At 44.4% G+C, this 25813-nt stretch overlaps 1 protein-coding gene across 4 annotated transcripts in view; it reads left to right on the top strand.

Moving 5' to 3' along the window:
• Positions 1-25813, top strand: part of Dlgap2 (DLG associated protein 2) — a 684399-nt gene that overhangs the window by 368358 nt on the left and 290228 nt on the right. For all 4 annotated transcript variants that reach the window (XM_040733553.1, XM_040733551.1, XM_021234406.2 and 1 more), the window contains one exon: positions 24048-24080. In XM_040733553.1, coding sequence (XP_040589487.1) covers positions 24048-24080 — 33 coding nt within the window. The remainder of the gene's footprint in view (positions 1-24047; positions 24081-25813) is intronic.

Raw genomic sequence — 25813 nt, 5'->3', positions numbered from 1 at the left:
TTCTCCCCACCACTGTTGCCCCAGAGTTACGCATGATATTCTCTAATGAATTAAAAAGCCATATGTTGCTGCTGATGTTTCCCACATATGGCCACAACCCAATCTTAGTGGGGCATATGCACACCTCCTCCCACGAGAACATATGCTTCAAGTGCAGAGCCATCCTATTTCAAGATAGAAGCCCACTCCTGGATCTCCCCCCCCACTTCCTTCTCGGTGTCTCCTGGAAACAGAGAAGTAACAAAAATAAAGGGGGGGGGGAGAGAAGGGGGCAGTATGGATCCATATAGGAAGCAGCAAAAGCATCGTGAAGGGGGATGTTTTTAATAAAAATCGATGCAAAAACGAGTGGAAATAGAGGTAGAAAAATGAAGTGCCCAAATCTATCTGGGGAACTAGGTACAGTCCTGCTGAGTAGGAGGGACTCAAGCTTCAGCAGTGTGTGCCTCGGATGCCTTCATGGCAAGCCTGTGCCTGTCATGGATGACCAGAGGTCCCTGGTGTAGAAATCGGTCTGTCTGTGTCCCCTGCTCTGGAGATGGATGCTGAGGATGGAGTCTGGAAGCTGACCGAGCGGTGTGTGTGTGGCCGTAGTCAGTCCTAAGCTCTAATCATTGAGTTCCTGAATCTGTAACTTTTATTGTTTTTAAGAGTGTTTCTGGATGGAATGTGTGTTCCCAATACACATTTTGCTGAGTTTTCTGAGCAACCTCATGTTTGAGTGTCAGGGGAAAAATCTACCTCACCTTGGGGCTTAGCAGTGATGTTTGTCTTTTCCTCAGGTAGGAGAGGTTGTGACTTTCTATATGGTGTGTCATGAAATCTCCCTGCTTCAGCCTCCTAGGTTCCTGAATTGGTTTTTAACTGATACATACATTTAAGTATTTATCCATCTATCTATATATCTGTCTATCTTTCATCTATCTATATATCTATTTACTCACCTGCCTATCTCTCGAGAAATATATATATATATGCATAAATTTTCTCCCTAAGCTGTGCTATATAGATTCTATTACTAAGTGATTGTGATTCTCATCTCTGGATGTTTGCACATCTCTTCCCACCAAAAAAAATACTGTTTTCCTGAGCTATAAGTAAAAAGTAGTGACTTAATTACAGAATAAATTCTATTTCTGCCTTAGTTGGGGGAAAACAGTCAAAGAATCAAGGTAAACAAAAGAAAGACCTGATCCCACAGGGGCAGGCTAGCCATATTACTTTGCGCTCTGTAACCCCAACCAGAGGCTGCTGCTTAGGGTGGAGACAGAAAGAATTGCTGTGAACCAATTAGTGGGAGGATGACATTTCTCTTTCCTCCTCACTATGACTAAAAGTTTAAAATATTAAGGAAAAAATCCTGTTACATAAGGACTGGCGAGGAAAACAGCTTCACAGGTGTTGACCTTTGCTTCCTCTCTCCTTTTAAAATATGACTTATTAAGAGCTGTATGCAGCTCACATGCTAGTGAACATGATCACGAGGGGCTGGTCCACTTGACTTCCCCCAGTAATTTTCAAAAGGAAGTGTGAATGTTGTTTTGCATGGATCCCTATGGGTGTGTGTCCTCCTACCTTCATCGTGAAGGGGTTTTTATGAGAGCACTCAGTTCTGCCAAAATGCAGTGGGGGTAATTAATCTGCTGGATACAATCTGATAGAAGTCAGTGGTCCAGAGGACACTGGCTTGCTGCACAGTATTTGTTTAACTATGCAAAGATGTGTTGCATTTAACTATGTAAACATGTGTTGTTGTTTTCCCTTGTCTGCCTAAAGCACCGAATTGGTTTAATAAAAAGCTGAATGGTCAGCAGTGATGGAAGAGGTGTAGGCTGGACTTCTGGGCAGGAAGAGTAAATAGGAGAAGGAATTTAGGTTCAAAAATGAAGAAAGAAAAAGATGCCAGGGAGATACCGGGAGACAGACAGACAGACACAGAGGAAGCAGAAAAGGAGGACACAGCAAATGAAAGACAGGTAAAAAGCCCCAAGTCAAAACATAGATGAATAGAAACAGATGAAATTAATTTAAGAGAGCTAGTGGGACAAGCCTAAGCTAAGGCCAAGCATTCATAACTAATAATAAATCTCCATGTCTTGGGAGGGCCCAGGCCCTGCCCGGGATGATATGACAGACTTTGAAGATCCCCCATGGAAGGCCTCACCCTCCCTGGGGACTGGAGGGGTTATGGGGTGGGGTACTGGGAGGTTTGGAGGCAGGCAGGGGAGAAGGGAAGGGAGAGGGAGCTGGGATTGACATGTGAAGCAAGCTTGTTTCTAATTTACAATTTAAAAAGTTTAACAATAATAATAAAAGAACAAATAAGTCTCCATGTCTTTATTTGGGAGCTGGTTGGTGGCCCACAGAAAATACCAAATGCACTGGCACTTACCCAGCATCTCTATACCTGTTTATATCTGTAGACAGACTTGCTTACAAGTCCTGGGGGAGGCAACTTTGACAAAAAGCACCAGGGATGCTCTCCCAGGTCTGCTACTTTCATGCCTGTTCCTGTGTCCTTTTGATGTCACAATATGAAAGCAGGTTCAAGGGAGGCTGTGGACTAAGGACAGGGTTGGCATGCAATGCATTGAGGTTTCCTGGCTGCCAAAATTTAAGCTGCATCATTCCTTAAGAGGCTTTTTGCTTCCAGAGAGCCTGTTGTCTAGAAAGAATAGGCAGAGCATCAGCACATGGCAAAAATACCCCCTACCACTTAACAGTTGTCTGGTACCCAGGTCCTTACTGTAGTCAGCATGGTGAACCATAACGGTGAGTTGAGCAGGGATTTCCTATGGCAAACACAAGCGAGAGAGCTCATTTGTCAGTGCCACAGCCTGGAACACATTTTCATACACTAGCCTAAGAACTCAGAACTTGCAGAAGGTATCTACTTCATTGTAAGGGCCCTTTTAGTCTTCTAGATTTTATTTTGCATTTATAGCTAACTTGCGTAAGTATGGAGCAGAAATTAATGAAGCAAATTACAGATAACAGTGAAGGCAAAATGTGGCTCTTCAAAAGGATAACCTAAACTCTCAAACCTTAGTTAGCTGACGAAGATAATAAGAACAACTCAAACAACTAAAATCCAGAATTAAAAAAAGACATATTAGCAACCTTATAGAACCAAAACGAAGTGTTAAGTAGTAGCCAAACTCATTGAAGAATGCCTATAATCCCACAATTTAAAAATAGAAGGTGACTTGGGCAAACATTGCCTCTAAAGAAAATAAATACAGCGATGCAAGTTGGCCAAAATCATTAGTCATAAAAGAAGTGCATCTCAAAACCACAGAGGGAGATGACATCACATGCTATGAAATAGGGATGTGTGTCAACACTAAACAAGTTGCAGCCTGGGTGCCCTTCTGGGAACTGGGTGAGTGCTTAAACTCTATGGAAAACAATTTAAGTTTGGGCTGCCCATGAAACCAGAAACCTAGAGTTACTGAATGCTCCAATAAGCCCACACTCATTTATCTGGACAAACACTGGATCAAGGGACCTATAGAAGTCATGTAACACATTTCTAGTCACACCTTGGCCAGTGGCTACGAGCTGACCGCAACTAAACAACATACGGAATATGGATGGGATGAAATATTATACAGCCAGGAAATAAAAATCAGTCTTGCCATATGCTACAGTAGGGGGTCCTCAAAAACATTATACCATGTGAAAGAAACAAGAGATGAAATGTCTCAGGTTGCATAACAGAGTAGATAATGGATACTTTATAAAGCTACAAAGTATTATTGAAGGGAAGTAAAAAAGAATACATTAAGTCATTGAAAAATGATTATGGATCAGATGAGAAAATAGATCATTGTTCAAATCTATCTGTAGATTTAAAATTCTTGTCAAGAGACCTGCATTTCAGAAATGGACAAAAGGAGGGCTGGAGAGATGACTCAGTATTTAAGAGTACTGACTGTTCTTCCAGAGGACATGAAAACATGGGTTCAATTCTCAGCACCCAAGTAGTGGTTCACAGCCATCTGTAAACTCCAGTCTTAGGGAGTCAAACATCCCCCTTCTGACCTTCAAGGACACCAGACAATTTCTTGGTGCACAGACGTGTATTCAAATAAATTACCCATACAAGTAAATGAAAAATTTAAAGAAATAGGCAGATAAATTCTCAAATTGTGGGAAAATCATAGACTCAAGAAACAAACAGGTATAAAGTGGAGCTCAGAATGTTTTGCAGTTGCAGAACTTACACCACAAACATGGAACTGAGGCGGTGGCACTGGTATCAGGGTGTCATTTAATACAAGGAAAGATAATGGAGAGCTGATAGCAGTGTCCTCTCTTGTGTCCACTAGAGTCAGAAGTGGTGCCAGCATGATTCAAAGACTGGAATTTCCAACCACAGTGTCCATGGCAACTGAGATGGGAAACACAACCAAGTGTTAGGCACCTGGAATTTGATGAAACCTTTAAAATGGGGGTTCCAAACGTGGGCTTGAGTGAGTCTTTCCTTTCCTTTTAAAATTAATGCAGCAAACAAAAGCAAGACAGAAAAAGTTGAAAGAGAATTCATCATATTTTCAAAAACTTTTGCATCAAATTATAACATTAAGAAAGGAAAAGGACAGTCCAAAGTGTTAGAGAAGATATTTTCAAATCATATATCTTATAACGGACTGGAACTTAAAGTACTCTTACCATTAGATAATAAAAATATAAAAGAAGCCAGTCAGAATAGACAAAAGACCTAGATAGACATTTCCCACAAGAAGATAGAAGGATCTAGAAAGTTCATGAAAAGCTGTCTAACATATGAACCCTGAGGAAAACACAAATCAAAACAACTTTGAGGTATCACTTCACAGTCATCAGCATGGCTATAACTAAAAAAGCCAGATATTAGTAAATTTATTGGGGGTACAGAGAAATCAGACCCTCAGAACCTGTTGATGGAAACATAAAGGGGTATAGCCGCTGCTGAACATTCTTCCAGTTTCTCAAATAGTTAAGCACCACAGAGTCCACCAACCCCACTCCTGCACATAAATTCAAAAGGCATGCAGGCATATATTTGTACTAAAACTCACCAACGCCCACAACTGAGGTGTTTATCATAACCACAAAGTATATTTACTTAGAAATGAATCAACACACTGTGGGACAAACACAAACAATGTTTTGTTCAATATTGTGACATGGAAAAGTCTTGAAAACACAGTGACCAGTAAGCAAGCCAGCCACTAAAACTGTATTCTGTATGCAGAGTTTTATGGGAGACATCCACGTAGGTGAGTTTGCAAGGTTAGGACATGGACTGCTGGTGGGTCAGGCTGGGAGGAAGTAGGTGGGGGCCGTACGTGAAGAGTTTTGTATGCTGCACTGTGGTGAAGGTTGTGCATCTGTGAGTATTTTGAAAGCACTGATTGCATGCATTTGCTGTGTAATGATTAGAAATATGAGTTAAGCCTCTGCTTCGTGAGATGTGGGTACCACTGCCTTCATTTTAGCAGCAAGGTCATGCACCATAGCTTAGTTCGCCTGATGTATGCCTATTGGCAGCCAAGGACCGAAGGCCGGTCTTCCATACAAGTCTCGTTTCCCTTCTAATATGAGCTATAACTTATAAAAGAATTGCTTTGGAGAGCTGAAAGGACTACGGAAATAGTGAGCTGGTCATTTTGAATTCCTTTTACCTTAATTTGAGAATTAATCCAACATTGTAGGGGTGAGCCCCACAAAGCTATCCTCCCAAAAGGGGCGGAGATAGGGAAATTTAGCACAGGTGAGGATAAAAGGAAGTGAAAGAGAAAAAGAAGCTCTCTTCTCCTTTGGAAGCTGCCACACTTTCCATCCTCTCAGCTTGTATGTAAATAAATATATTATATGCCATTTTATTGCATTGGCTTCCCTTGTCACAACTGTTTATGCCCAATACCATTACTTTATGGCAGGTTGGTAGCTGGTCACCTCATTAAGTATTCATTCTTCCTACCTCTCACTGGAAGGTGGTCCAGCTGCAAGCCCAGGAAAGCAAAAGGAAACTGTATTGAGCGGTGTATTCTTTAGCAGTGACTTTGTAGAGTAAATATGAGCTGGGCTGTCTTCTTAGCTTCCTGAGTCAGAATCTCCTCTGTGGGATGTGTGAGAGCTCTTTCTGGACTCCCCCATTTCATGATTTTCCAAGCTCTGCCCCTCCATTGCAGTGGCCAGCATCATGACCTGTGGGCAGTCTTCTGCCCGCTTCCCTGTTCTCCATCAACCCTGAGGTCTCTAAGCAGCATCTTATGGCTGGATTGTGGCTACCAGTGTGAGGCTATCAGAGCTAGGTGTCATGTAACTCAGGAGATACCCTGTCAGGCACAAGTTGGACATAACTGTTTAGACTGCGGGTCCATGGGGTTCAGATGAGATAAAGCACAACAGTGAATGATGGATGTCAAGTGCCGGGTGCTGGACCGCAGTGGACTTCCATAGACATCCTGTTCCTGATGCATCCTTATCTGTAGATCCCCCTTTTCTCCCTTGACAGAAGTCTGTACATATATTCATTCCATCATGCTTCTGGGGATTGTCATGCATTCTCTGATTTCACTAATGCCTTTAAAAGTTCATATTGAGATTAAAAATACTTAGTTTGCCTATTTAAAGTGTTACAGTTGATGGGTTTTTAAAAAGCATATTTAGAGTTGGGCAACCATAGTCACCAATTTCTATGGGTCTACTTCACCCAAAGAAGTCCTGTGCCCTCCCAACCCCAGGAGCTCTCCTGTTCTTTCCCACGAGCCTGCTGTCCTCAATGTCCGTGTGTTTGTACAGTGTTAGTGCCCAGGGTCAGTGATTCTCACTTTCATAGTGCTCTTCAAGGTCACCCATGTGGTAAAATGTGTCAGTACTCTCTGTGCTTTGCAAAGACATTTTATGGAAAAGTGATCCATGGAACTGTCTTTGAGGTGTGCTCTGTTTTATTCTACTGCTTACTTGTCGTCCATTTGGGTTGTTGCTTCCTACTGACTATCATGAGCGATACACATGTGTACTTCCATATGTACATGTATAGTTCCATTTGCAAATATGTGCAGTTCAAGGCACATGCTATTGTCATTCCATGCACATGTGTGGTTCCATGCATGTATATGTTGCTCTAGATACATATCAGTATCATTCTGTATGTATAAGGATGTGCTTCCACATGCCTGCATATGTGGTGTCACATGCATGTCAGTGTGGTTCTAGGTACACTAATGTTTTATGTGTTTACATGTATGTGGTAATGTGTGCATGTCTATATATTTCTAGGTGCAGATTAATGCCATTCCATATGTACACATGTGGAGTTCCATGTACATATGTGATCATGCTTGTGGTTATATGTGCATGTGTGTGGCCACATGTGCACAAGTGTGGTTCTAGATATACTTTTGTAGCTTCATATGTGGTTTCATGTGCAAATATGCATAGTTCTATGTACACATGTGAATCTACATACACATATGTGACTAGATTCCCACTTATATCTTTCTATGTACATAGGCACATGTGTGTGGTTCCATGTGCACATTCATGTAGTTTTAGGTACAGATTGGTATAGTTCCATGTGTACTTGTGATTATATGTACACACTGACTTCATGTGCATACATGCATGTGGTACCATGTGCACACATGTGGTTCTGTGTATACTTCATTCACAGACATTTATAAAGGAGATTCAGTCCCACCCGTGCTGCTTTAATGGTATAAAAAGCTGAGCTTCAGGAGGACAGAGACCACTTGTACTTGTGATTGTGGTCACATCAGGCCCGATGTAGTACAGGGGAGGGGATACAGCTGGATGCAGAGCATTCAGGAGGAGAGTGTGGGTATAAGTGTCGAGTGTGTGGTGTAACCAACACTGAAGGTTTGGGGAACTATTTAAAAGACCCTGGAACCATCCAGGTATCCAAGCATAACACATTAGGACCCACTGAACTCTAGGCCTGGCAGTTAAATGTCAGTTATTGACCTTGGTCAACCAGAGTTAATTGAGTACCTGTCTGTCAACTTTTTGACTACCACAAGAATAATTATCAGGTCCCCATAAGCTCATTCTGTTCTTGAAACACAAAGTGACCTAACCCTGTAAGTGACGGGGATGCTTTAGTCTGCACTCTGCACCACTGTCCTTTACACAGGGTGGCAACTGTGAGTGTGTGTGCATGGCTGCGTTTCAAACAAGACTGATGGTATAAATGGCATGTTGTACAAACAGGTCGTGGTTGTGACCAGCAGGGTCTCCTTTAGGAAGATTCACAACTGCTAACCTGTTGGCAAAAATTCTACCATTGATCATATAAGCATCGTCATATACAAACAGGTCATGATCATGGCCAGCGGGAGCTCCCTGGGAAAGATTCAGGATTACTGACCTATTGGTGAGTGATGACCTTGCTACTGAATCTTAAGTAAGTACTTGACTTATGGGAAACATTGAAATCCAAGAGAATTCTTGTTGTTAGTGCCCTTCATTGGAGAGCTGCCCTCCTCGGAGGTGGCCAAAACTGTGGTGAAGATCACATCAACAGTGTAGGGAGAACAAGTGTGTGTTCTGTCTCCTCTCTGTGTCTGTACCTAAAGGTTCCCCTTTATAAGCACACATGTCATGGTCGTTCAGAGTCACCAGTAAAGTGCGCCTGGCCTTGTCTGAGCCATGCATGTTGGCAGTGACCTGATTCCCTAGACAGACTGTGACCTAAGGACTGGACTTGGGACTCTGCGCTTGAGCTCAGCCCATAGCAGCTGTTTCAGCTTTAAAATAGGAAGATGTTAGGGAATGACCTGAAAAGTCTACTTATGATTTGATCTCTGTGACACTTGACAGGGGCTTCGAGAGCTGTCATCAGTTCCCTCACAGAGCTCACACAAGAAGGATAGGGTTAGGCCGGGCGGTGGTGGCGCATGCCTTTTATCCCAGCACTTGGGGGACAGAGGCAGGTGGATCTCTGTGAGTTCCAGACCAGCCTGGTCTACAAGAGCTAGTTCCAGGACAGCCTCCAAAGCCGCAGAGAAACCTTGTCTCTAAAAATCGAAGAAGAAGGAGGAGGAGGAGGAGGAGGAGGAAGAAGAAGAAGAAGAAGAAGAAGAGGGTTTGCATTATTTTAATTTTCAAGATTTATTTTTTTACTTTATGTGTATGAGTGTTTTGCCTTCATCTATGCTTGTACACTGTCTTCATGCATGGTATCCATGGAGGTCAGTGGAAGATACCAAGAGTCCCTGGAACTGAAGTTACAGAAGTTGTGAGATACCTTGTGGGTGCTGGGAATTGAGCCTAGGTCCTCTGGAAGAACAGTCAGTGCTCTTAACCACCAAGCCATTTCTCCAGTTTCATGTTTGTGTTCTTAATGCTGTAATGCCAAACCCCTGAGACTCAATTCTGTTTTGTTTCTTCCTTGAAGCTCTACCCATTCACCCAGTGAACATATAACTAAATAAACTATGGCTCACTTTGAGGAGGTTTCCATTGCCCTCTCCTTGATAACCCACCTACTGTGGATACTCTTCACCCTGCCCTGGGCTAGTCCTCTGTTATATAATCTTGTTAATCAATAGGAATGACTTCTCACTGTTGTTGTTCATTGCTTGAGCAGGGTTGTGATTTTAACTTAGGTTAGTAAAACCTGTCTAAGTTGTGACAGTGCAGTTATGGAAGCATCGTACTGGCCCTGTTTACTTTGTGTGTGTGTGTGTGTGTGTGTGTGTGTGTGTGTGTGAGCGCGCGCGCGCATGTGTGCACGCACGTACCTATGTGTATAGCTGCACATATGTGGACATCTGTGTGCAGAAGTGGACAACCTCAGCTGTTTTTCCTCAGAAACTAAGACAAGGTCTTTCACTGCTACGGGACTCACCAAATAGAGGTGGCAAGCTGGCAAGTCCAGAGATCTTGTCTCCACCTCCCTAGTGCTGGGATTGCAAGTGTTTGTTGGCATCTCAAGCTTTTTTGTGTTTGTGCTGTGGCCTGAACTCAGCCTCACTTGCAAGGTAAATATTGTACCAAGTGAGTCATTCCATGCCCTTGTCTGGTGAGTCCATGTACGCAACTGAGAAATAGACACAGATACACTTTTTACACTGTTAAAATGACTTGCTAAAAATTGTTTTGGTGTCCTAATGTACAGGACCCTCAGTACCAACACTTTCTTATTTTTAAGAGTTCTTCATGGTAGGAGACCATCTCTAAGGGCACTGCGGCAAAACCATTGTAGAATGATTGACATTCTACATTAATTTGATGTAATGGGGTGTAATTTGTTTGTCGATAAACTTACCTAAGGAGATCATCAGGAGGACAGAAATCTCATAGCTTACATAAGCAACAGAAAATTAATTAGCAAGGAAGTTCTAATTAGTTTATCCAATTTGTGGACTGGTGAGAGACTTGGGAGATGGGAGACATCAAAACTGGAGATCAGACACTAGAGCCTGGGATAGAAATGGGAGGGGTGTGAACCTGGCCTGCTGGGCTAGAGTCTCGCCTTGCCCCGTGTGTCTTCCCTTATCCGCCCCTCAGTGTATGCTCTGTGGAGTTTCCTATAGAGGCCTTCCTACAGATCTGATTCTACTGTGTCTTCCCGAACATTCTATCTCTGATGTGTTGTCCTACACCCACCCTACATCTTTAACTGTCCCGACTTCAGGATTAGGTTTTCTCTTAAATGATCTCCCTTGTAGTACTTGTCTCAGTTGACATGGTGTAGTTAATTCTTATGATTAATAGTTGTCTCATCCGATGGTATACTCCAAGAGGAGGATGGATGGATGGATGGATGGATGGATGGATGGATGGATGGATGGATGGATAGATAGATGGATGAATGAAAATGAATGGATAAGTATTTCTCCTGATGCTTCAAGCATAGTCTTAAACAACTGCATCTGTAGAGGGATATTTTTGATGTCCTGGACAAAGTTGGGTCCTTCTTCCCCCCATTTTCCTACACTGTTTAATCTAATTTTGTTTCACTCATTTTTATTTTGTGGAAAGAGGCTCTGGTTGTTTCTTGGGAGGCAAGGAAATGAGTGTTCATGAATGAATGCTGAGGGCAATAAGGATCAGGGGCTCAGGTTGTTGCAAATGTCTACTCAGCTATTTTGTTTCTCAGGATGAAAAGCCATCGCCAACAGGACAGGGTATCTGTGCATGTGATGAGCATCTTGGTGCATCTGCACACACTCAGGGACTCACACTCTTGCATTGTGCTCATAATCTGCATTCAGTTGTCCTGAATCTCCACCTGGTGGAGATACTAGCTTAGGGGTAGGGGATATGGTTTCCCACTTGGTAAGAGTGTCCCACTTGCTAGCCATATGGCTATGGGAAACCACTTTGGCTTTTTCTGCTAGAGGAGGAATAACAAATAACATTCAAGTGATCCACAGGTGACCTGGGCCTGGGAAGACAGGGCTCAGTTCCATGGCTCATCTTCAGAGTCTTCCAAGGGATTCACTTCATTGGTGTGTCCTGTTCTGCTTTCATTTTATTAGGACAGGTGGGGCCACAGGTGTGTGTCCCTTCTCTGGTGGGGCTCATGCTTTACTTGGTGCTCCTTTGTTTTGAAGAGATGTGCTGACAAGGAGATTATGTCATGTCTCTGTGTCCCTTGGTTTCCTGCAGCTTTATCTTGCCCACTGCAATTGTCCCAGCATTATTTAATTACTGCTTCTTCCTCTCTTGATAAACTGTAAAGTATTTTTTTCTATTTTCCTCCCATTATATGAAAAGCAAAGTCACTGAAGAGTTTTTTTTTTTTGGCTTTTCTCCATATGGTCTTCTCCATTTCTCTAAATCAGATTTTAAAATCAATTCACACATTCCCCATTTTTCACTGCCAATTGTACAGAGACTATCCATTCCCACAGCCATGGCCTTGGTCATACTCCTCATCACCCAGGGTTCCTTGTCATAAATCCTCTCACCTCTTCTGTCCCCCTTCAGACCATCATGCACTGCTACCAGAGAAATCTTCCAATAACCCAAGTTTATTATGTAACTCCCACATAGCCTTCCTGGCTTGCTTGATTAAGGAAAATTTCCTATCATTTCTTCTTTGTGGAAATAAACTGGTCACATACCTCCAGTGGTACCCGCCCTTCTAATGTCTAGTTTTCTGGATACAGCGTAAGTTTTTAAATAAGCCTACTAATTGTAGGGCTTTCTAGTGTAGGGCTCTCTCTCCCCCTCTCTCTCTGTTTCTGTCTCTCTCTCTGTCTCTATCTGTCTCTGTCTGTCTCTGTCTCTGTCTCTCTGTCTCTCTGTCTCTGTCTCTCTGTCTCTGTCTCTGTCTCTCTCTCTCTCTCTCTCTCTCTCTCTCTCTCTCTCTCTCTCTCTGTCCCTTCCAAACATTGTATGGTCAGAATCTTGTACTTAGTACAATATGTGTCATGCCTGGTAAGTAACAGATGAATGAATGGTGCATTACAGATCATATCATTTAAAACTACTTTGCTGACTGAACTTAGTTGACTTGAAGCCAGCAGACCAATCTCCTGAGGAATAAAGACAAAACAGATATGATACAATGAGATTAAAGCGTTGTAAAAAGATGCTGTTAGAGCTGCTTTTCTCAAAGTAACAATGTTCAAAACAATCTTAAACAATGGCTAGCCTTTAACAAATGACACATATAGAAGCATGAATTTCAACTCCTACCTCATGACATAAAATGAGCTCAGATGCACCAAAGTGTAAGAACTAATATTATGAAATGGCATAGACACATTTTGTGACCTTAGATGAAATTATTGATTACATCAAAACCATTAATAACAAAATATCAGTCAACTGGAATGGCCAAGGCATGCGTGCCAAAGTGTCTGTGTTCCCCATCAATAGAGTGGCATAAAAAGACCACAGAAAGGGGAATATTTTGCAAATCATGTATCTAAAAAGTCTCTTATCTAGAAATTACAAAGTGTGCTCATAATGCCCAATTGCAAAAAGACAAGCCAATCAAGTAACAAGCGAAGGACTTGAATAGACATTTCTCCAAGATGAACAAACATCTACTGCATTGAGACCCATGGCAGGCAACTAGGAAAATACAAATCAACCCAATTAATTCCACTTTACATCCATTGAAATGGCTGTGGTGTAAGAGACACAGTAAGTGTTAACAGCACAATGGAGAAGTTGGAAGCCTAATCTGCCACTGGGGGTGGGGCTGGGAGTGGGGAATAGTGTGTCCACTTGGGAAAACCATCACATTTTTGAAACATTAAGTATTAGGTTAGCCTATGACTTGGAATTCCATTTATTGCTGTACATCCAATGCCTAAGATAAAATAAATGTATGTCGCCAGGCTGGACCGATAGCCTCCAAAACAATACAGAGAAACCCTGTCTCGTAAAAACCAAAAAAATAAATAAATAAATAAATGTGTGTCCACTCAAGAATGTATGTATGAATGTTTATAGACACGTTATTCAAATAATGGAGCCTATCAGATAACTGAGGCATGGATGAACACTAGTTAATCCAAACAATGATGTGTTATCTGACAATTAAAAAGAATGAAACATCAATGCATACTACAACATGGATGAACCTGGAAAGCATTTCAGTGAGTAAGCAAAGCCAGCAAGAAAAACCATGTGTAGGATTCCGTGTAAATGAAGTGCTCAGAGTAGGCAAATCATATAGAAATCAGTGGTTTGGGGGGGCTTCATGTAGAGGCTGGAAGTGGTTAAAGGATATGGATTTGGAACTAGTGAGTAAAGGGATTTGCTGCCAAGTCTGAGGGTCTGAGTTTGATCCCTGGCAGCCACATAATAGAAGAAGATCAACCCATGAGGGCCATCTGCTGGCCTACACATGTGTGCTGTGACACTTGTGACATGTGCACACACGCTAATAAATAAATGTAAAAAATAATAGAGTATGGATTTCTTTTTAGGGTAGTTAGACATGCTCTAAAATTTATCATATAATAAATGAATGATACTTTTAAAAAGTGGATGATGCAGAGCCAGGGAGGAAGACATATATGTTCTCAACATTACTGGCACAGACAGAGGTGGTGGCAGCCAGGTGTGATCTAAACATGACATAGGTGATCTAGGATCTACTCCAGGGAGGAGGGCACAGGTGTCTCTGTCCTTGGTGAGAAGTGACAGCTTGGCCTCAGGAAGTAGCTCTCTCAATAGGAACAAGGTGAAGTAAGTAATGGCAGCACTTTTCACTTCTGCATGGAACCTTCTTGTGGGAGCTCTTCCTGCTGTTTTATAGTTAGTAACCCTCAACTTCAGTTAGCACAGATGTCTGGCTAAGCATTGGATTTGAGTAGAATTCCTGCAGGCATGTTCTGTATACTTTGTAACCACCTTATGGCATTTGATCTGACTAGGATATGGGGAGTTTACCGAATAAAATTATAGTTCATAAGAGACCCTCTCAACCAACCAACTGTGAAGTTGTAGTCATTTTCTTTCAAGTCTGAAAATGGGATAGTTATTTCCCTATTATTTTTAGGAAACACATTAGCCATTCATCAAATCCTACCCCTCACACGTCCCCCATCTTTGTCCTAGATAATGGCTGTCCAAGTCCACAGTCTTCTGGCCTCCTTGGGTTTTCTTACCCCTGTCCCTTGGAGACAGCAATGTTCCTGTCGAGAGAGTCACTTCATGAACTCATTCACGCTCTTCTCTCAAGTTGTCATATTGAATAGGGCTTTAGGAGCCGTATTTAAAGCTACTATCAGCTTCTCAGAACTGAAGACCTTTCACAATGTAGCTATAATTCCGACTCCAATTTAAAATATTTTGTAGAGTTAAAAGTCATTTCAATGATTTACTTCAAAAAATGTATTCAGCATAGATTAAAACATGTCCCAAACACTGCCTACTTTTTCAAGAATGTTTAATTGCCTTTCCATTTTATGACAGAAATGGGCAAACTTCCTTGAATTCTTGGTGAGAGAAATGGGGAAAAATTGGTTATGATGGGTCAGAAAATACACCTGGAGCTGATCCTGTTACATGGGAGGCTGGGGCAGGAGGATGAAAAGTTCACGATATATCTGGGCTAGAATAAGTTCAAGACCATCCAGGGCAACCTTGTAAGATCTGACACAAAAATGAAAGTAAGAAGAGAGGGGTGAGAGGGTGTCCAAATGGCAGAGCACTTCCCTAGCACGTGAGCGATCCTAAATTCAGTCATGAGTGCTTCAGATAAGCTCTTAAATAAAAAAGGGAGGAGAAGAAAATACGAACTACAACTTCAAGTGAAGTTGAAGTGTGACAGCCACTGCCAAGTCTTGTTGTGACTCCCCCACAGAGTCCTCCCCTGAAGCCAGCAGAGTAAGGGACTCAGGCCTGACAGATAAATAACAACCTCCACACAGAGCACTAAATCATGCGTGCTGTTGAGTCCTGTGAGTCTTGCTGTAATAAATGAGTACCTTCGACGAACAAAGAAAAAGCCTGAAAAATAAGTGATATTTTGCTGACACTTTTGGAACAAACTAAGGACACGACGGGCGATGACAGGGAACGGTTTTGATGTAGAGGTCCATGCAAGAAGAGTTATGGCATAAGGAACTCAAAGTGACCTTGGTGCAGCCTAGGGCTCATTTTTACCCTGGGGCTGCCTGAGTTTGGGGGACACACCCTAAGCCATCACATGTCACAGACCTCGGAAACTATTGGCAGCTTTTACATACACAGTTCCTTTATTTTGAGAATGATGAAAAAATTGAGTCAAGTCTCCTGAGATCGGTATTTATTTTCTGTGTTTAGTAACCAGAAAATAGAAGGAATGTAGCTGAATACATGTTTTAAAAAGCATTCATATAATTCAGAAGCAGCCAGTGGGTGACTGTCGCCTTGTAACTTAGAAACATGTTCACAGCACACATATATCTTTGTGTATATGTCCTTCTCTATATGTGTGACATCTACATATATTTAGAAGACAAGTCTAGCTCTGTATCAGCCAAGGAGCAGGCCCTGGTAACATGAGGCTTTGCCTTCTCTGGAAGACCAGGTCCTATTTGTTCTCTGAGCCAGAGGCAGAATTCAGGGTTGGAGGACCACTACTATGAGATGCCCACTGTCACATTACCTCTGAGGACAACAGAAAGGGAACACAACTTTCAGGGGAGCTTTGGCATCACTACAATATCTGGTGTCAGCTTGACCAAGGTACTGTCATGAAGACATGGGAATGGTTGGATTTTTTGGTAGATTTTTGAGTTATAGTTTGGGAGGCTTCCTGGCTATTTGCTGGACATAGGGGCTGTCCGCGAGAAAGCTTGGCCTCATTCCTGATTCATCCCTGATTCACTGTATAGACGGTGCTGTTTCCATGGAAGTTTGGGACACTCACTTCCTAAAATGCCAAATACGGTGCAAAACAGCACAGCTGCCTTCGCGTGACGATGACTGAGCTGAGATCATTCAGATCTGAACAAAGCCCAGAGCAGTGGTTCTCAACCTGTGGTTCACAACTCCTTTGGGGGTCCTAACATAAGGTCATGTGTCAGATGTCCTGTATATTAGATATTTACATTATATGTCATAACTGCAGCAAAATTAAGTTATGAGGTAGCAATGAAATAATCTTATGGGTTAGGGTGGCTACAACATGAGGAAGTGAATTAAAGGGTCACAGTACTAGAAAGGTTGAGAGCCACTGACCTGGAGTTTTGGTTTGATCAGCGGGAGGGCGGGAGAGTATAGTAGCTCCAAGTAGGGAAGGTCCCACTGTCCCAAAGTACAATGCAACCCTTGCATGAACTTGATGGTTTACTTTAATGGTGAACAGAAAACGGGGCTCTCGCCAGCAGCTCTGGTCTGGGCAGACAGGACACTAGGATCCTGGCACTGAATTTAAACAATGACAGCTGTAGATCCTTGCAAGAGAGGAGGAAGAGGAGGGGCTGCTGGGTCCATCATGGAGCCAAGTGTATAAATCCGTCATTATTGGCTGTCTTCTCCAGCCATCATCTGGATTAGGAAGGTGAACTTTGGGCACCTTTGACCTCAGAGGATGGCAGCCAGAGCTGGGGAACCAAGTGAGCGAGCATAGGATAGGGAGCATGGCTTCAGGGGAGGTTCCTCATGCTGACTCGTGTCTTAGTTAGGGTGACTATTGCTGTGATGAAACACCATGCCAAAGCAACCTGGGGAGGAAAGTGTTCATTGCAGCTTAAGACCCTAAGGTCACCTCCATCACCGAAGGGAGTCAGGGCAGGAACTCAGAGCAGGAACCTGAGGAGCGTATGCAAAGGCCATAGAGGAGTGCTGCTTACTGGCCTGCTCAGCCTGCTCTGTTGTAGAGCCCAGGCCCGCTAACCCAGGGATAGCACTACCCACAGTGGGCTGGTCCCTCCCCCATCGATTACTAATTAAGACCATGCCTCACAGCTGCATCTTCTGGAGGCATTTCCTCAGGCGAGGTTCCCTCCTTTCAGATGACTCTAGCTCGTGTCCAGTTGACATAAGACTAGCCAGCACAGCCTGTGGTAGCCAGAGGTAGAAGCGGAAACCAGAAAACAAGGACAGCGGCTGCTTCCTGGGTGTGTTTCTCAAGTATGATTTGGTGTCCTCATGGCTTGTGGGTAGGGATGGGAAAGGCAGGGACATTACCACCATCGAGGAGCTTTAGGTCTTAGGACTATTTCCTAGAGTAGCCTGGGCCCTAGGAGATACTGTCACCTCCTCCTGTGGGCCAACAGGGAGGCAATTGTGTTAGCTGCCCAGGAGGGGCCACAGGGACCCTGAGTGGAATTCCGGGCTAAATAGCTTTTGATGGCCCCTTTGTGCTCATGAATTATCTGGGAGGCCGGAATGCAGTTTCAGTTTGACTGCTCCTGTGTACTTTTGAGGTGTCTGTCAAAGGCTGGGGAGGGGCGAGAGTGCTTTGCCGGATGACATATTTTGAAACTTGTCAGAAGCTGGCGTTTCCTCCAGGACTCTGCGGCTGGTGCTGGGCAAGTCGCTAATCCTCTCCTTCACTGAAGGGGGAAATAAGAGTGCTGGTTGCTCACACAGGAGCATGGAGGGGTGGGTACAGCCGAGTGATGAACACCGTCCTGTTCTGTAGAGAGCTTGGTGCGAAAGTAAAGAAGCATCGATTTTCCTTGGGAAGCCACTAGTTTTGCTGATCTTTAATCCCAGGTGTGCTCTGCAGGAGGAAGCACGTATTTGGATTGAATAATAACCCGATGCTGTTTCCCCTGGAGAGTCTAATAATTATTTAACATTCTTAAGCCAGTCTTACTCTGAGTCAGGTGACTCTGTCCCCAGAATCATTCCTGTCAACTGAGGCATTTCAGAATCAGTGGCTGGAATGCAGGGGGTGGGGGGGAGGCTGTGAAGTCATTCACTGGGAACCCAGAGGGCTCTGCAATGACCACACTGCTTCCCTGCTCCGGCCCACCCAGGCACAGGGTTGCTGTTTGGAGAAGGCAGCCTAGCCCTCTCCACCAGCCACCAGGACTTGGTACAGTTGGGTTCTACAGCTGCCACTTTACTAAAGCCATTGGCTGGGTTTGCCTTCATGGTGTTTTATTTCATTTAGAAGGCCAAATTAGAATTTTATTTGCATGCAATCATTCACTGTGTTTATCGTAGGCAATGGGGCTCTTCCCTGTCTGGAGCTCCCAAGGGGGTTCCCTTCTGACATGGACTGTTTCTGTGTTTGAGTCCTAAACTCAGCTTCCCACATTTTGGTGTTCTTTCTGTCTTGGATAATGTCCATAAAGATGACCTGCTGGTCCCCGAGGCTCAGGTTCTTCCTGGGAAAGGCCACGCCTACCATACACTTTTCTGGTTAGTTGATTCTACCTGCCCCTCAAGGAACCCCGTGGCCGGTGCCACTGGAGGACTTGAGGGCCCTGAGAGCATGCCTTGGCTTTCAGAATCCTCACTCTTTCTACATTGTGGTTGATTGGTTTCTCCCATCAGCACCTCCCCAAGTGACCCAAATCGTGTCTTTGTAAACCAGTGAGTTCTGTCTTTAAATTGCTAAAACTTGCACGTAATCAGAACATACTACGTTTGGACAGGAGATCATCTCACCTACTTTTAGGATGGCTCAATGAGTAAAACCCATTACATACAGAAATGTGTAAAGGACACAGTTGCTGTTAAAGTGAACTACTAAGGACACTGAAAGCGTCACTCACTTGTGGTTTCCCTTTCTGTGCGGTCCCCCAGTACTCTTGGCACACACAACTCCTCCCTAGAGCTACGTTCTGAGAACCTCCTGCTTACCACGCCAGGCTCTTCCTTGCACATCCACTAAGTGGACATCAGTTGCGTACTTAGTCACAAACACTTGGTCACCAGCACACCCGCCTCCCAGCACATCTATCCCATAGTGGGTGTTATGGAAATGTTACTGAATGAATGAATGCTAACGCACATTTGGGAGCTGGGAATGAGGCTCAGTCGGTAGAGTGCTCTTGCCTGGCATGCACAATATATTGGGCTTAGTCTCCAACACTGTGTCAACTGGACATGGAGACATGCCTGTAATCTCAGCACTCAGGAGGTGGAAGGAAGAAGATCAGGCATTCACGGCAAGCCTAGATGATGTACGTTTGAAGTTAGCCTGAGCTATATATGACTCTGTCTCCAAACATAAAGTTGGGCAATGGTGTAGAGGATAAAGGTGCTTGCTGTCAATCCTGACACTCTGACTTCAGTTTCTGGCACCCATACGGTAGAAAGAAAGGACACCTGAAATCTGATCTCCAATCTCCAAATTTGCACTGTGCCTGGACCCACACATCTTCATTCATCCTCACAGAAACACATACACACTCAAATAATACAGTATAAAAAATCAAAAGGAAACACATTCAAAGTGAAACTGAAAACAAAATTCAATGTTGTGCCCTTTCTCCTTGTGTTTTTGTGTTTGAAATGTTCTACACGAGCCAAAAGGCCCTATTGTAAAAACCAATTATGATTCACAAGACTGTCCTCATTGATTTATAGTTAGGTTCCTGACTTGTTAGGCCAAGTTCTCTTGTTTTGCAGTCACATGGTTACATGATCATACTGTGTTGTTAGAAGGTTGCGTGTGATATTGCCATTTTGCCCTGTGGTTACGTGGCATGTGCTATGTGACTGTCTTACTGAGTTCTTGGGAGACTGATACCTGGCTCCAGGTCTTAGCAAAGACTTTTCTGGTTTGAGGCTCTCTGACAGAACCACAGTTGGGGTCTGCAGCAGTTTCTCACTCCTGATCTTCATGTCCAGGGGCAGTCAGTCTGAGACATTGCCTGGCTTAGACAGGACAAAGGAGGGCATCAGTCGTGTTCAGGATGCCCACGTATGTATGGTCATCACATCTCAGGATGGAGGGAAGGCGAGACAGCACACAAAAGCTGGTTAGAATCATTGCCAAGCACCCAACATCTGACCCCGTACACACGCTTCCCACAGCCTCCGTGCTCCATGCCTCCTCCTGCCATCCTTTCTCTGCCTCTCCCACTGCTGGGGGTCACCTGGAAGCATCCTTCTCAGAGCACTGTCCCCTCTGTGGCATGAAGACTGGAACATGGATCTGAAGAAGCCTCAGGGATGCGATGGCTCCTGTCAATGAACTCCTGGTTGGCCTGGCCAGAAATTCTGGATCTGGGCATTGCCTCTGAGTCAGCAGCCACACACGGGGGCTTCAGTGCACAGGGGGGCTCTTTCCTCTTTGGGCTTGGGGTAGGGGAGAGCTGCTTTATCTCTTGTATCCTTATGCTATCACCTCCTACACTCTCACCGCTGAGCTGGCTCTGCAGTTAGGAGAGAGTGGATGCGTAGGGGCTCTCACCGTGGCAAAGCATGGAGAGGGCATGCGTATTGCTTCCCATACAGCGTTGGAAAGGGCCTCTGTTAAAATACGTGGGTGCATTTAAAGTCTTCACCATTCAGAGGGGTGGCTCCTCCTTTCCTGTGGGATTAAAATAAGGTACTTACCATATGTCAGAGAGCAGTGGGTTTGGCTCTGGCTGTTGGCAGCTCTGAGAATAACCAGATTCTCAAGGGGCCACATCTGGTGCAGGTGTGTAGGACACACATGAAATCACAGGCAGGTTTCTCAGGCGGTATTAATTGACATAACCTTGTAGAGTTGTTTCCTTATTTTAAATGAGTCCAGTAATGGTGACAGACTCACAGCGTGTCCAGAGCAATTATCACCATATCCTGCATGTTTTAAATATGTGCTCTTTAGGAAGAATGACCACAGACCAAACCCTGTCATGCTGGATTCCATGGCGATACTGTTCATCATTATAGACTCCCATGGGAGTCAACCTTTGGGGCTTGAGGAAATCAAAGGCCAGGGCTGGAGGACCAGGGAAGGATAGGAGACAAGAGCTGGCATACCCTTTCTCGGTGGCTCTAGTTGGTAGGACACAAGCCACCGTTTAGTAAGCTAAGGTCCTGTGTTGGCCTCCATGCACCATGTCGTATGAGTCTCATTTAAGTGCATCCTCAACAGCTCATCCCAACATGCACTGCGTTGCATACGGCAGCTCATCCATCCTTCCTCATCAGGAGAAGAGGAGTGGTCAAGGTTCTGATAGGTCAGCGTCCCTACTAAGCCAGGGTCTCTGGTCCACTGGCAGGCCGGATGCTAGACCCTCCGAGTGGCCATTTTCTCTCCGCTCTGCTAGCCAGTCAGTGTCACCCCCTCGTGTAAAATGGCCACTTTTCCTAGTGAGGCATGCTTAAAGGACAGCGCCATCAGCTTCTCAGTGTCTCCACTGGGGCCTTAGAGACAGAGGACAGAGTTAAAGCAAACAAAGCAGCCACCGCGCTGGTTTCCCTCTGCATAGGCCATGCCTGGTAGGTTCAGCTTCACTGGAAACCACCTTCTTGTGCTGTCAACTGGGATGAGATGGAATCTCAGGGGAAAGTTCTTAACCATGGTTAGTGCTGGCATGGATTCTGGGCATTGTGATCCATGGTATAGAGCCAGGACTGAGGTTCAGTTCATACACTAAGAAAGCACAGGCCCAGAGAGCGTGGAATGGCTTGGTTACTGCTGAAGGTGGGACCGGGAATTGCTCTTCCATGCAGAAGGACCTAGTTCCTCCTGGTGGGTGTCCTATGGGGCATGCTGCTGCCTTGTGTTCTGTCACTATTCCCCTGAGGCCTGGGCCCCAACATGACTCTCAGTTTTGTGCGCACAGCATTGTGTTCCTAGGCACCATGCAAAGTTCTTGTAGCTTAGTTCAGAAACTGCATGCTCAAGTTGAGAGAGCTCCTTTCCTGGGGCGGCAGGCAGGGGGGAGAGGGCAATCTTGGCTCCAGTCTGAGCATTGAAAAAAAACCCCACTGGCAGCATAGGCTGTGTGTGTGTGTGTGTGTGTGTGTATGTGTGTGTGTGTGTGTGTCTGTGTGTACACATGAGTGTTAGTATAGAGAGAAGCATACATGGCGATCAGGGAACAGTGCCTAGTGTCGGTCCCCACCTTCCTCTGTGTTTGAGACAGGTTCCTATAGCTCACTGCTGTGTGTCAGTCTAGCTGGCCCTTATGATTCCTATCTCCACTCCCCATATTTCTGTGGGGGGTATACTGGGATTAAAGATAAATGGGCTACTGCTTCCAGCTTTTATGTGGGTTGTGGAGATTTGGACTCAGGCTGTAGAGCTTGTACAGGACACACACTATCCCTCTGTGGAGCTAGCCTAGCACAGGCTTTTACAGCTGTGCCTTCTGCATGAGGTCAGTGAGATGGCCATAGCCTGAGATGGCTCCTAACTCCTGGATTCTGAGCTAGACGCTGAGGCTGAAATAGGTGATGTTTTACTCTTGGCTTTTCATGTGGGAGTTTCTGTGGCCCCTACAGAGAGCATCGTGCATATGTGTGGACTGCTCCCATGCAAGCTTTAGCTTCTGTTTCCAGTGGTGCTTACAGTACTCCTGTCAGATCTGCAGTTCCTCCCAAAAATGTATGCACAGTAGGCATTTCGCACACTGGCCTGCTTTTCTATCACATGGGCTACATGGGGATACCACTGGGCATTCTGCACCCCACTGTATGTCTGCCTGCCCAGAGATCATCATGTCATTCTACTTCTGGGTTTGTGTCTGGATACATGCTGAGGTCACCATATCCATGCACCCCAAGTGTATGGGGGAGCACAGAGGTCACCATGCCTGTATACACCAACACTTGTGTCTAGGTGGACACAGAAGTCACCATATCTTTGGTGCCCCTTTATATGTGTCTGGGTGCACACAAAGGTTACCATGACTGGGTATCTCAATGCATAGGTTTGAGTGATACAGAAGTTACCTTGCCTGTGCATTCCAAGCTCCGGGTTCATACCCATTTCACCATGTGCACCTGGGGCAACTGGATGCCATTATGCTTTGTGTACCCTGTAGTTAGCCAGAGAGACAAACTTTGAAATATCTCCCTACTCCCCAGGGATGTCTTTGGCTTTCTTGTGTCCTAGAGTTCTGGAAATGGATATTGTGTGTGTTTATGGCTAACTCTGGACTATAAGCAGTAATCACTCTTCCTACGCTTATATCTATACTATAGGTGTGTGACTTCCCATTGTGTCATATACTGCAGATACCATGGTTCTACGCGTCTCTGTCCATTCTAGAGAACCAATTTAGGACTTACGGAGAACTCAATCAGTGTCAGTAGATTTTAGTGTCTTTGATGAGATACGATACACTTTGAATATCTAAAGGTCATCAGAGCTGTAACCCAAATAGATCAGTAGTCAAATGTTTAGCTATTGAAAATGGTAACATCACCATTCCAATTCATCTAAGTTGTTTGAAAGTGTTGAGCACTGCACAGTTATGAAAACATATTAGATGTGCACTTACGCGTATGATGAAGAGGTTGTTATCTTAATAAAGTCAGTGCTCAAAGCATTTGCAGGTCCGGCTTTTAGATAAAACTTGCTGAACTGCTAGGTCAGCAAAGCTCTGTGCTAGGTTCTTGGGGACTCTGGGCAGTGGAGCCCCAGTTGTGTGAGGCTGTTCTGGCTGCCTGCATTCACGAGCAGTCTGCAGACACAATCATGGCTAACCCTTCTCTCTCTCTTCTCTCCACAGAGTCTCAGTGTACCCTTTGTGGAGAGCCAGAAGGTGAGTACCGCACTTCTGCTTTAGTGGGAAGAGTACCACACTGTCTCGTGTGTAGGATTGAGGGTGACGAGCTGCTTCAATGGATGTGTTCGGCAGTTTTGAGGTTGAATGCATATTGGTTGTGGTTGTTGATGGGAAATGTGAGTGACAAAGAACGGAACACATGAATGTTAGGAGAGAGTTTCTCTGATAAGAAATCAACATGGTGGCCTGTTGGTAATGTTTTCTTTTCTGCATTGTACGTAGAAATCGTAGCCGGTTTTCTCCAGATACTAGATGTCAATATGCATTTGCTAGCTTTAAAAATACTACCCAAAGCTTCTGATGAAGTTCACATTAAATGAGGCTTTGTGAAATTATTCCTAATTGCTAGTGACTGAACCCTAGGGGATGTGCCAGTGAGAATAAGCTGTCTGTCCTAACAGAAATTTCAGCCAAGTCCTATAGTGGAGACATTTGAGAACAGAGCTCCTGGGCTAATGCACTGTTAAAACTCCATTTCAAAATAGTGAAAGCACACTCTTATAGTCTTTCGGTGGTTTGATGAAAAAGAAAGAAAATGCATTAGCTGTCTTAACCCTATTCATGGGGACTCCCGATGCTGGGTTTGATTTTGTGTTTTAAAAAGGTATACTAGCTACAAGAGTAGCCACCTTGATGCTCTGGGGAGACACAGTAGCTCAGGAGGTACCTTGGGGTCAGGGTACAGCTCCTGTCTCCTCTCCCAGATTCCCAGTATTGGATCCAGGAACCTTGGGTGTCAAAAGACTTCAAAGCCTTGTAGATCAACTGAACAGAAAACAGCAAATGCAAAGCTAATCTGAAAGTACTAACTGGTAGGTGGTTTCTTCAGTCTGGTAGCAAAGGGATATTGTGACAGAGTTTTCCAAATTCTTTCTGTGTCACCAACTGCACAGCACAGATTGACCTGTGGTGAGGTCTGATAGTTTACTTAGATCTCTGTCCCTGGTATTTCTGGGATTATAAGAAGTGTGTCCTTCAAAGGGATGATCCTCTGTCTTATGGATGCTGTGAAGATCTCCAATTGCTTTGATCCTTGAAGCACTGGGAGTTTTATCATTTCTTATCATTATAGCTTTTCTGTGTTACTCCCATCCTGGGAGCAACCACTGGGCTCTGGCTTTAAGTCCAGTGTCTTTGTCCCCTTCCCACTTCCTGTTGAAAGTTCCAGCATGCTGTGAGAACTAGAGAAGACATGAAGTAAACCTCCTGTGTCTCTGCTTGAGCAAATTCAAATGACTTTCATCTGCCTTTTCTAATAACAGAGGTGTCCTGTCTGCTGAGGATAGTTCACTGTGTGCAGTGTGCTGTTCCCAAGGGCATCTTCCAATTCCAGTAAAGCATGCTTTTGAGGTTGGATGTGGGCTGGCCATGGCTGGAACATTGCAGGAAGAGTGGTTGCCAAGAAGGGCTATGGATTCCTTTTTAGACTTCCCAGGACGATGGTATCATGTCTAGGAAGGACCAAGTCTCTACTATAAGAGTTGGTGTTCCTACTCCCAACAGCGTTGTGTGGTAGGGCCTCGTCTCATCCTAGACACTCTCGGGTACCACCCCATGCTCATTCTTGTTTAACTTCCCCATCACAAACTTTGTCAGCACACACCACAGTGTGTATTGCTCTAGGATGAATCAACTTGCAAATATTTAAGAGGACCCAGGCTGGACCTCATGTAAGAGTAGTGGAGGGACCTGGAGGGTTAGGAGGGTCC

The sequence above is a fragment of the Mesocricetus auratus genome, unplaced genomic scaffold (assembly GCF_017639785.1).
Source record: "Mesocricetus auratus isolate SY011 unplaced genomic scaffold, BCM_Maur_2.0 Super-Scaffold_100031, whole genome shotgun sequence".
Lineage (NCBI taxonomy): Eukaryota > Metazoa > Chordata > Mammalia > Rodentia > Cricetidae > Mesocricetus > Mesocricetus auratus.
Note: the sequence above shows the minus strand (reverse complement) of the source record. Positions and strands in the feature narration are given on the sequence as shown.